We start from the raw sequence: 12622 nt of genomic DNA on the forward strand, positions 1-12622 counted from the left end.
TATTCTTTCATAAAAGTCAAACGAAATGGTAGAAAATCCACATTAAGGTGGTTATTTTACATCATTTTGTCTCTTTCCAGACGCAGATTCAACGTGCCCAGATGCAGGACCGACAGATTAAAAAAATCCTGGGTTCCAGTGGCTATTGGTGTCATGTTCTGTGTGAACTTTGCCTGTATTTGTGTTCTTTTTCTCCGCCCACTGAGATTTAAAAGTAACTCATTACCTTGAGTTTAATTCAAGCTTTTATTTTGAAAGGTGGTTTTGGTCACATGACAGTGTGCAGAGTATGAGCGGGAAATGCATAGCTTCTACATACTAGCTCCAGCTAGTAGCCTATCTTTTTCCTCCTGCTGCTTGTGTCTACGAAATTATCGCTTGTGAGTATTGTTCACAATTTTTAGTTAATTATGTCGTTACACAGATTCCAGTCGTGCATTGTAAATATTGAAATATTATATAAATGTTTATGTTTATTCACACGTAAATCGTGCTAATGCTAAGCTAACAACTAGCCTACAGCTATCTGCATTATCATTCCTGTGAATGTATTATGTTAGTTTAGTGACAATACAGTAATTGTTATTTTTCTGTACCATCTCAGTTTTACAAAAAATGTTTCAAGACCTCAGTAAAGGCCCTTCAACTTCATTCCTGCCTCTGAGTTTCTCTTGGAGCTTGTTCGCTATCTGTCAATTTGTGTAGTCACACACTGAGGACAGAATAATTGGCCTTCTTTACAATTGATAACACTGCGGTCACTTAACTCCTTGTTTTTATCCTGTTTTTACCCAGTTTCATCCAGTGTGGCACTGTTGCACTTTGTTGATTGTTGGATTGATGTTTATTGTTGTCCTGTGTCGTTGTGTCACCCATGTTGTTGGTATCTATTGTCACTCTTTTAAATTATTATATTGTGTATTGTTGTTTTTGCTGCTGGCTGCAATGTAAATTGCCCTCTGGGGACAATAAAGATATCTTGAACTTGAACTTTTGTTGGTAGATTTCTCCTAAATTTGCGAAAAGTTAGCATGCTACTGTGACATGCTGTGCTTGTTATCTGACCCATGTCATGTCAGGTATCATTGTAAAGCTCTCTCTCTCCTGAACAATGATGTAGGCTTCAAAAGTTGTCATCTCCTCTGTATCCACAATCAATCGTAAAAGTATGATTTACATTAACAATCTATGGAATTTTACAGTACAAGTCTTTAAAGGCCGTTTTCTCAAAATTAGTTTTTCCTCAGACTCTGGGTGCGAAATCTCCACTTCAGTAGCACTTACAGACACTAAACCTTCCAGTTTTATTCCTGTCTATATTCTGAAGGTTTTTTCAAAGGGAATTGTTGATATATCCTTCAGAGCCTGATTTATACAACATTTTATTCCTAAAAACATGGCAAAATTGGATTTTTTAGGGCTGGTGACAGTATTTTCTCATTTACAGTGAGATAAAAAGAGATATCCAAAATCCCCTCTGTAAAAACTTCTGACTCTAATATGTCAACAAAATAAAACAAGAATTTTGAAAGTGGCTTTATCCTTTTTTCAGATTTCGGTTGTGGAAATGTATGCAAATTAGCGCATATTTCATTAGATATTGCCTCATTTACATATTTAAACATAAAATTTGACAAAACTTGTAATACAAAAAATATTTATCTTAATGTACAGTAGGTGATAAACTTGGGAAGTTTCATGGTGATAGCTGTCATTAGCAACCTTAAAATGTTTTTTTTTTATCTATTGAGTAACTGAAACCCAAAAAGACCTCCAAACCTTCAAATACCCTCTAAAAAACCTGCTTTTTAAACTGGCTTTTAATGTGTAATTATATATATTTCATTTCATTTATTTTTGACATTGTTCTGTATCATCATATTGTACATGTAAGCGTCTTTGAGCATTTGTAAAAGTGTGTTTTAAATAAAATGCATTATTATCATTATTATTATATCATCCATTAACAAATCAAGTGATTTTTAGACAAACCCTGCTTACCCCTTTCCTGCATGTCATTCCCTCCCCATTTCCTGTCTCTCTCTCGACTGTGCTTTCTATTAAAAGCGAAAAAGCCCAAAAAGTATACTTAAAAAAAAAAAAAAGAGTTACCTTTATCTACTTGGCTTTGAATTTCCTGAATGGGTATAAATTCCACTTCAGGGGAAAATAACTGATTTCTGTGAAATCAGAACAATTGTCTGTCTACATTAAGTTGGCCTGACTGGAGTCAGGCTGCAGTATCTGAAGAGTAACAATGTGTTTAATGGCTTTTCTGAACCAGGGATAGAAAAAAACATAGATCACTGGGTTTAGACAAGAGTTAAAATACAACAACAACATTTCAGATGCCCCTACAAACACATTGTTCACCTTAACAACAGCAGCATGGTAATATGGACAGGAGCACAGAAAAAACACTACTATTACAACACCCAAAGTCCTTGCTGCTTTAATTTCTGATTTATTTGCTTTTACAGTGTGTGAACGCTGAAGTGTGACAGCTAGAACTTGAGAGCGCATGGCACGAGCCTGAGACACAGCCACCACAAATACTCTGAGATACAAAAGTGTAATGACTAAAACTGGGCCTAAAAAGGTCACAACAAGGTCAACAATTACTTCAGCATATGTATTAATGACTGAACACTCACCATAACAGCTTCTAAACCTGTCTGGTTCTTTGAAGAAATCCCTCATTATCCAACTACTGTGCACAACAGAAACCGTCCAACACAGACAAACACAGTACTGAACTCTCCTCAAAGTAACTTTGGTGAAGTAAAACATGGGGTCACAAATTGCCATGTATCTGTCAATTGATATGAGAACCATGTTTCCTATTGAAACACTGACAATGACATAACCAAAAAAATAAATCAAGGCACACATAACATCACCCAGGATCCAGCAGCCTTGATAGATGAGGATTGCAGCTGGCATCTCCAAAAAACCCATAAGAAAGTCTGAAACAGCCAGAGAGAGGAGAAGGATGTTGGTGGTGGTGTGGAGCTGCCTGAAAAGAGAAAATATCAACAGTAAGCACATTGTTAGATGCCAACAGTGTTCAACATAAACGTATGAACAACACATTAACAAAATTAAAAATTAAAATCGTAAAAACATTTTCATATGGCCACTTTAGATTTATCAAAGGCCTAAGCAGAAAAACACTGTCTATTTATTATTTATATCATAGATATATCATATCAAAGCCCTGTCCTCACATATCTAACTGAAACACAAGTAAAACATGATTTTCATTAGTAAACTTAAAATGTTTTTTTTTCTTCTTTCTATTGCATAACTGAAATAAAAAAACCTAGTCATTTGGTTATCCATCCACACAAATATTATCACTGCCTGAAGTGGGAGATAGAGATCATGACCATCAGGTTCAGAACCACAGTGAGCACAGTGATGAAGGACATCAGACAGATCAATATGGCGTCTGTATGAAAGAGCATCGTCTTCCTGCAGGAGTTGTTCAACTGGGGAAAGCAGAGTTCAGCTTCCTCCAGGGCCTCCATATTCAGAGAAGAGCTGCTGAGCTCCAACAGCTTTCTCATAAAGATAATTTATATGTTTTCCTCCTCCCCTTCCATATTCAAATCATCACTCTATGTACGAAGCAAACTACTTCTGCAACATGTATGTTCCTTACACAACTTGGGATTACTCAACTGATGGGGGGCGACCCCCATTCTGAAGGACCGCCATTCCAAAAGATTCCGAAGGCCCATCATTCCGAATTTCCGAGGGTCCGCAATTCCGAAGGTGTCAATCGTGGTGTTTTTTTTTGAAAATTGACGAGATTATCTTGTGTTTCTTTTACCCCTTTCCGACTGGCCAAAAAACCTGTTTAAACCCGCTAACAATCGGCTTTTGGTGGCAGTGAGAATGGCACACCGACGCGGGTTAAAATCGAGCGTTACGTGACACCATGTCATCGCGGCAGTCGCGTCTCATATCACGTACCAAAAAAAAAAAAGAAACGTACCAAAACAAAGCTGTCTGTCTGATTCCCCAGCGGGGGGAGGGACCCGGCTCATTTTGGTCAATGGGAAAGGGTCCAAATGCCGATTGTTAGCGCGTGTTACCCGCGCTTAAAAAACCCGCGTCGACCCGCTAATTTTAGTGGGAAAGCGGCTTTTGTTTGACTTCCTGCCCAGCTTGACGCTGAAACGATTGCTGCCGAGCGCGAGCGTCTGGTATGACGCAATTAGTTAAAATGGTACGACACAATCAAAATGGGCGCCGGAAAGAAACTGGCTCAGCTTCTCGGCGCTTCATAATCGGCTCCTCATTTATTGGCGGCGCTTCCGCATCCGGTGTGTCCCCGGCCGGTTAATAATGTACATAATGAGTGGGCTAATATACAAGACAAAAAGGGTACCAGCATACACCCCTCTCGGGTTTCAAACCCCAGTAACCCATGCCAAAGCCAACTGCTCTACCCACTGTACTACAGCGGCAAGACATTCAAATGCTTTACCCAGCACACTTACAAACCTTTCGAAATGGCAGACCTTTTTCAGGTTCGGAATGGTGCCCCTTTTTCAGAAAAAATTAAAGCAGAAGTAAGCGATATTTTTGTGTTAATATAAGTCTTAAATTGTTATATCTTCCGACAGCAATCACTTACATAGAGTGTTTGGACCGAAACACGGGTCTCTCAGTCACTCTGCTCTGCTCTGAGCCGAGGAGAAAACTTTTCTCGTATCCTACAAGTTTTATCCAATGAGGAGAGAGAACGGCGTGAAAGGCTGTGTGTGCAGCCAAGGGATGCGCCTGAATGTGGTGACGTAGGGATGAGGACCAATAGATCCATGACACAGGCGGGAGCTGCTAACGGCATCGGCTGACAAGACGTTATGGTGCATTCAAGGCAACCCGTAACTCGTGTTTTTCCGACCTGTGAAGTCGTACCAGTTCGATCTGGTCTACGAGTTCACGGGTCGGAAGTTACGAGTGGCCGTTATAGTGCACTTTCACAGGTAAAACAGGTCGGAAAAACACGAGTGGGTTGCCTGGAACGCTACAAAGTCGTAAGTCGTGACTTGAAGCTGTAATCAGCTTCACGTTCCGCCCTGTACACGCCCCGTTTTAACCGTAGATGGTCAATGCAAACCCAGCATGAATGCGATCTGCATGTCAATGAGCCTGACGTGCTCTTGTTCTGTCGGTGTTGTGAATTAGCTGCAGGTGTGAAAGTGGCAACGTGACGTGTTGCCGCAGCTGTTAACAGCGTCAGCGGCTCAGAGCGCACGCGGTGTAGTTTTGGTGCGCTGCCTCTCAAATGCTGGACCCGGTTCGGCACATTTACAACAATGACAACATTTCTAATCTGAAACGAGTCATTAACCATTCATCATGGTCTCCCTCTCCCTCCTTTCTCCTCCAGCGGTGCCGTGGTGCAGAATTACGGGGCTCACAGCTGTATTATTTATTTAATTAGACTGATCGATAAAACTTTGAATAATTAGCAGAATCAGTTACATTCTGAGGACACTCCTCTTGATAACAAGAAAACAGAATGTAACAATTGTGCGAACGATTACTGGATTTTTTTTCCCAGGGTTTGAGATTTAATTGACTCTCGATCATATGTTCACATAGTATCATAGGAACATATAGTTATTTACACCATGTATTTAACTCATGCAGCCGCGGCGTCCTCTCCTCCTCCTGCGCTCTGGGAGTGGACAATATGACGGAGAGATGGTGGTGATTAAATATAGAGAAGGAATTTTGATTTTGAATTTTAAGTTAGATTCTAAGAAGATGTTTCTGAAACACCAGTCCGATGCAAAATAAGGGCGTTGAATTAAATCACCGTGGCAACATGGATCTAACGCATACGGGTTGAAATTAAATGTGTGACGGCGGATAATAAAAACATAATCGTTCTTCTCAATCATCATTTCATGAGTCTGACTTCAGTTCACCACCACACCGTCTGTGTCGCCAATTCCCCTTTTCCTCCAAACCATGCGTACGCATGGGTCAGAGTTTGCTTAGAGCTGCGCACATTCTCCCGTCAAGTCTGTTTTTTATAGATCACAACCTTGGCGTGGAAAGTCACGTACGCCACTTTCAGGCCCGTTATGTGCGTACGCAACGGTTATAAATGAGACCCCAGTTCCCTGCCGAAGCTCGAGTTGGGTGATGTTTACATTGGGAGCGTACCTATGTTCCCCGGGTCCTACAGGGCTAAATTCATCTGCTCCAGCTGTGGAGGGGAGCCTAGACCTTGCTAATGAGCTAAACCTGCACTTCAACAGGTTTGACGCAGTCAACAACACCATTAGATCGGAGGGACAGGACTCCCTCAACAGCTCAAGCCACACCCCCCTTGCCCTCTCCCCTGCCTTGGCTGCTACTACTCTCCCTCTTCCCCCTCGCTCTCCACGCCCCGCTGTAACTGCTGCGGGGGACAATGCAGTAGGTGGCACAGCCTCCTCACACCCTAACATCCCGATGACCTCTCCTAACCCCCCCCAGGCCCCCACTTTTTACATCGAGCCAGGTGAGACGGGAGCTATCCAAGCTCAGAGCCAAGAAGACAATGGGCCAAGACCACATTCACCCCAGACTGCTCAGGGCATGTGCAGGACAGCTGGCAGAGGTGTTCCACTACCTGTTCAGCCTCTCTCTGGAGCTGGGGAGAGTCCCCCAGCTGTGGAAGACCTCCTGCATCATTCCAGTGCCAAAGGTGAAACATCCTAAGTCTCTCAATGACTATAGGCCAGTGGCACTGACCTCACATGTCATGAAGGTCTTTGAGAGACTGCTTCTGCAGCAGCTGAGGCCTGTGGTGAGCAGTTTCATGGACCCTCTGCAATTCGCCTACCAGGCCAGAATTGGTGTGGACAACGCCATCATTTTCCTGCTGCATAGGGCTGTCTCACACCTGGAGGAGTCGGGGAGCTCAGTGAGAGTGATGTTCTTCGACTTCTCCAGCGCATTTAACACCATCCAGCCCTCCCTGCTAGCAGAGAAGCTCCATGCCATGCAGGTGGACCATGACATTGTGGCCTGGATAACCAACTACTTATCCGACAGGCCACAGTATGTTAAACTCCAGGCGTCACTGTAAGATGTGGGGTCAGGAAGCACCGGTGCACCCCAGGGAACGGTGCTATCACCGTTCCTCTTCACCATCTACACCTCAGACTTCAGACACAATTCCAGCAATTGTCACCTCCAGAAGTTCTCAGACGACTCCTCAATTGTTGGATGTATCAGCAAGGACGATGAGGAGGAGTACAGAGGTGTGGTGGAGAGATTTGTCCGCTGGTCAGAGGAGAACCATCTCAGGCTCAACATCACCAAAACCAAAGAGCTGGTGATTGACTATCGGAAGCACGGGAGCCCCCCCAACCCCCATTACCATCAAGGGGGAGCAGGTGGAGATAGTGGACTCCTATAAGTTTTTGGGGGTCCACATCAACAACAGGCTGGACTGGAAGGACAACACAGATGCTGCATACAGGAAGGGACAGAGCCGCATGTACTTCCTGTGGAGGCTCAGGTCCTTTAATGTGTGTAGAAAACTGTTGGCCACTTTTTATCAATCTATGGTGGCCAGTGTGTTGTTCTTCGCTGTAGTGTGCTGGGGTGGTGGCATCAAGGAGGGAGAGAGGAACAGGATCAACAAGCTGGTGAGGAAGGCCAGCAGTGTGGTGGGCCACAAACTGGACAGCCTGGAGGCAGTGGCGGAGAGGAGGATAAAGGTCAAGATCAACAACATCCTGGAGAACCCCTCCCACCCCCTCTAAGGAGCTGTGGTTGAGGGGGAGCACCTTCAGCCGGAGACTGACTCTCCCCAGGTGCAGAACGGAGCAGTTTAGGCGCTCCTTTCTTCCCACAGCCATCAGACTGTTCAATAGTGCTTGAGCGTGAGCACACACGCACACATGCAGGAACGCACACCAAGAGAGAGATCCAAGCACTTTATTAACCCATAAGCCTTTTTTTTTTTATCAACTTATTTTATTTATTAGTGATAGGTTACCTTTTTGTGTGCCTTGTCTTGTATCTGTTGCTGCTGTGACAAAGTGAATTTCCCCCTTGGGGGATTAATAAAGTTTTATTCATATTCATTCATTCATATGTTCCCCAGGTCCTATGTTCCCCGCTGTTGATGGTCGATGGACTCTCTCTACTTATGTGGACTCTCTATCTGGCCTGTCTAGCCTCTACCTGGTCTTTTCACTAAACCTAACCAACTCCTTTCTTTATTGCCTAAACCCAACCAATGGGACGATTACACTTCTCACTCAAAGTCACAACTCAACTTCTCATTCAGAAATAGGCAAAAATCTGCAATGGCCCAACTCCACTTCCAGGTATCAGTACAAAAATTGCATGTTCCCCGGGTTCTTTGGGGGAAAAGTGGGGAACATAGGATCCATTTTCTAAAAAAGGGTTCTATGTTCCCCGGTCACATAGACAGTGGGGAACATAGGCCCCTTTTGGGGAAAAGCGGTCCCATACAAAGTGGAGAACTTAGGACCCGGGGAACATAGGGATGATCACCTGGTGGAGAATCCATCATCCTCCACCGCTTGCAACCAATATTTTCGGTGTTATGGCCCAACTGGTTTCTCATTAAAAGCCCCATTTTGTAGTTTTTCGATCTTAAAATAATGTTTCTAAACTCATTGAAGAGGTAGAAATATACCTGTAACTTTCCTGTGCGGGAACACCATCCTGGTACTGCAGCTCCACAAACCAGCACCCTGTGCTGGGCTGCATGGCAACCACACCCCCTTGAGTTCTGGAGCTTTGCTACGCAACGATGACGGCTGCTGGCAACCGCGCCGGTGCAGTCTAACAGCAACGGGACCGACGGCGGCGGCGGACAAGGCAACGGGACCCCCCGCAGCGGCAGCAGCGGTGGTAACAGGACCGCCGCCACCAGACACGGCAACGGCAATTCACGTAGGTTACTGTGCTTCTCTGGGAAAGAGCAGACAGTTGCTCTTCTCAACCAGAGTACCAGTACCAACACAACTGCAGCTGTGCTTTTCATATTGTTTTGCATATTTTCAGAGTGTTTTCCATTAGTTCGTAACTTTTTCAACATGACAAGCTTTGTCATAGTGTGCACTGCAGTGTTGTGCAGTGAGAGTAGTGTGGCGCTGACTGTTCGTGGATTGGAGGAATAAGCGCAGGCTGCTACTCACTCACAGAAGCATATTTGCCGCAGTAACATGTGAACTTTGGCTTGATTTGTTGGTTTATTGTAGTCAGTAGTAGTACACAAACGTCTCCACTAATGGAGTTAACAGAATTGCTACAAGATTTTACTACAACTACTTCAAAGACTGTTACCACTTATTACAAGGAGAATACCAATCACAGTAAATGTCCACCACACAGCAATGTATAAAAAATAAATAGCCCTTTTAATGATCAAATGATATTCATTTTAATGCATTTAAGGCGAGACACTACAGGCAAAAACACTTTTTTCATGCACTGATACATTTTGAGATTTTGGGCTCTTTTCTTCCTTAACATGTATTTATTCAGAAAAGTCAAAAGAAATGGTAGAAAATTCACATGAATGTGGTTATTTCACTTCATTTTGTGTCTTCCGTCAGTAGATTTCTCCTAAATTCACCAAAAGTTAGCATGCTACTGTGATACTGTGCTGTGCCTGTTGTCTGACCCATGTCATGTCAGGTATCATTGTAGAGCTGTCACTCTCCTGAACAATTATGTAGGCTCCAAAAATTGTCATTTCCTCCGTATCCAAAACCAATCGTAAAAGTATGATATACATTAACAATCTATGGAATTGTACAGTACAAGTCTTTGAAGGCCGTTTTCGCAAGAGTTTTTCCTCATACTCTGAGCCCGAAATCTCCACTTCATCAGCACAGACACCACACCTTCCAGTTTCATTGCTGTCTATATTCTGAAGGTTTTTACAGAGGGTGTTGTAGCCTGATTACAACAATACAACGTTTTATTCCTAAAAACAAGGCGAAATTAGATTTTTTTTTAGGGCTGGTGACAGAATTTTCTCATAGACAGAGTGATAAAAAGAGATATCCAAAATACCCTCTGTAAAAACTTCTGACTCTAATATGTCAGTAAAATGAAACAAGAATTTTGAAAGTGGCTTTATCTATTGTTCATATTTCGATTTTGGAAATGTATGCAAATTAGCGCATATTTCATTAGATATTGCCACATTTACATATTTAAACATAAAATTTGACAAAACTTGTAATACAAAAAATATTTGTCTTTATGTAAGTGATAAACTTGGGAAGTTTCATGTTTCTCTTAGTTATTTTTTTTTTACCCTATTCACCTGTAGTGTCTCTAATAATTTCCTTCTGCACGTTTTCGTTTACAGAGCCATTCACGCCCAAACCATAGTTTTTCTCAGCATAAAATTGGTTTCACTCAGTCTTAACAAGATCAAAAATAGGTATTCAGTATCACATAGATAGGAAACACAACTCCCATAATTAGGAATTACAACTGTCAGACTATATCACCTGTACTGTAAATCAAAACAAACATTAGAAACCTCCCTGCCTCCCCATTTCCTGTCTCTCTCTTGACTGTGCTTTCCAATAAAGGCGAAAAAGCCAAAAAAAAGTACACTTAAAAAAAAAGAGTTACCTTTTATCTACTTGGCTTTGAATTTCCTGCATGGGGATAAATTCCACTCCAGGGGAAAATAACTGATTTCTGTGAAACCTGAACAGTGTCTGTCTACATTAAGTTGGCCTGACTGGAGCCAGGTTGCAGTATCTGAAGAGTAACAATGTGTTTAATGGCTTTTCTGAACCAGGGATAGAAAAAAACATAGATCACAGGGTTTAGACAAGAGTTGAAATACAACAACAACATTTCAACGACTGAAGATGTCGCTACAAACATTTTGTTCACCTTAACAACAGCAGCATGGTAATATGGACAGGAGCACAGAAGAAACACAGCTATTACAACACCCAAAGTCCTTGCTGCTTTAATTTCTGATTTATTTGCTTTTACAGTGTGTGAACGCTTAAGTGTGACAGCTAGAACTTGAGAGCGCATGGCACGAGCCTGAGACACAGCCACCACAAATACTCTCATATACAAAAGTGTAATGACTAAAACTGGGCCTAAAAAGGTCACAACAAGATCAACAATTTCATCAGCTAAAGAACTAATGATTGTACACTCGCCATAACAGGTTCTATACCTGTCTGGTTCTTTGAAGAAATCCCTCATTATCCAACTACTGTGAACAACAGAAACCGTCCAACACAGACAAACACAGTATTGAACTCTCCTCAAAGTAACTTTAGTGGAGTAAAACATGGGGTCACAAATTGCCATGTATCTGTCAATTGATATAAGAACCATGTTTCCTACTGAAACACTGACAATGACATAACCAAAAAAGTAAATAAAAGCACACATAATATCACCCAGGATCCAGCAGCCTTGATAGATGAGGATTGCAGCTGGCATCTGCACAATACCCACAAGAAAGTCCGCAACAGCCAGAGAGAGGAGAAGGATGTTGGTGGTGGTGTGGAGCTGCCTGAAAAGAGAAAATATCAACAGTAAGCACATTGTTAGATGCCAACAGTGTTCAATATAAGCATATGAACAACACATTAACAAAAATTTAAAATTCTAATTGTAAAAACATTTTCATATTGCCACTTTGGATTTATCAAAGGCCTAAGTAGAAAAACACTGTCTATTACATATTTATATCATAGAGAAGGCCTGGTTCAAAGCCCTGTCCTCACATATCTAACTGAAACACACAAAAAAACATGATTTTCATTAGTAAACTTAAAATGTCTTTTTTTGCGTAACTGAAATCAAAAAACCTAGTCATTTGGTTATCCATCCACACAAATATCATCACTGCCTGAAGTGGGAGATAGAGATCATGACCATCAGGTTCAGAACCACAGTGAGCACAGTGATGAAGGACATCAGACTGTAATTCAATATGGCCTCTGTGTGAGAGAGCATCGTCTTCCTGCAGGAGTTGTTGAACTGGGGAAAGCAGAGTTCAGCTTCCTCCAGAGCCTCCATCTTCAGAGAGGAGCTGCTGAGCTCCAACAGCTTTCTGAGTAAAACTGATTGTCATAAAGATAATTTATGTGTTTTCCTCCTCCCCTTCCATATTCAAATCATCAATCTATGTATGAAGCAAACTCCTTCTGCAACATGTATGTTCCCTACACAACTTGGGATTACTCAACTCACTGACGGGGGGCGACCCCCATTCCAACGGTCCGCCATTTCGAAAATTTTCGAAGGTCCATCATTCCGGGCCGCAATTCTGAAGGTGTCAATCGTGGTGTTTTATTTTGAAAATTGACCAGATTATCTCGTGTTTCTTTTACCCCTTTCCCACTGGCCAAAAAAACTGTTTAAACCCGCTAACAAGCTCAGCTTCTCGGCGCTTTGCGACTATTCAATGCACTTCCGCGTCCGGTGTTTCCCTGGCCGGTTAATAAAGTACATAATGAGTGTCTGTCATAACAGATGAAGAAGCGTGAAGTTACAGGAGCTGTCTGCCTCTTTTATATCACCATGTGGCTTCTCAGTGAAACACAATGACGACGGCTCATGACTGGTTGAC

At 42.4% G+C, this 12622-nt stretch overlaps 2 protein-coding genes across 2 annotated transcripts; both read right to left on the reverse strand.

Annotated features, from left to right (window-relative positions):
- Nucleotides 1–2205: 2205 nt before the first annotated feature.
- On the reverse strand, nucleotides 2206–3530 carry LOC146965449 (trace amine-associated receptor 13c-like). The gene is made up of 2 exons (XM_085764220.1): nucleotides 3364–3530; nucleotides 2206–3016 (listed from the first exon to the last, which is right to left on the reverse strand). Exons 1-2 carry the CDS (start codon nucleotides 3528–3530, stop codon nucleotides 2206–2208), a joined length of 978 nt encoding a protein of 325 aa, XP_085620346.1.
- Nucleotides 3531–10737: 7207 nt separating this feature from the next.
- On the reverse strand, nucleotides 10738–12069 carry LOC146965450 (trace amine-associated receptor 7a-like). The gene is made up of 2 exons (XM_085765683.1): nucleotides 11900–12069; nucleotides 10738–11560 (listed from the first exon to the last, which is right to left on the reverse strand). Exons 1-2 carry the CDS (start codon nucleotides 12067–12069, stop codon nucleotides 10741–10743), a joined length of 990 nt encoding a protein of 329 aa, XP_085621809.1. The 3' UTR covers nucleotides 10738–10740.
- Nucleotides 12070–12622: the final 553 nt, after the last annotated feature.

Source organism: Trachurus japonicus, chromosome 21 (assembly GCF_045865225.1).
Source record: "Trachurus japonicus isolate A0001 chromosome 21, Traja_1.0".
Lineage (NCBI taxonomy): Eukaryota > Metazoa > Chordata > Actinopteri > Carangiformes > Carangidae > Trachurus > Trachurus japonicus.

Excerpts from the sequence above, each read along its gene's own strand:
- LOC146965449 (XM_085764220.1), bottom strand. The coding sequence starts at position 3,530 with ATGGAGGCCCTGGAGGAAGCTGAACTCTGCTTTCCCCAGTTGAACAAC. Across the intron at positions 3,017-3,363 it reads ATCTCTATCTCCCACTTCAG|GCAGCTCCACACCACCACCA; the intron begins GCAGTGATAATA and ends TTCTCTTTTCAG.
- LOC146965450 (XM_085765683.1), bottom strand. The coding sequence starts at position 12,069 with ATGGAGGCTCTGGAGGAAGCTGAACTCTGCTTTCCCCAGTTCAACAAC. Across the intron at positions 11,561-11,899 it reads ATCTCTATCTCCCACTTCAG|GCAGCTCCACACCACCACCA; the intron begins GCAGTGATGATA and ends TTCTCTTTTCAG.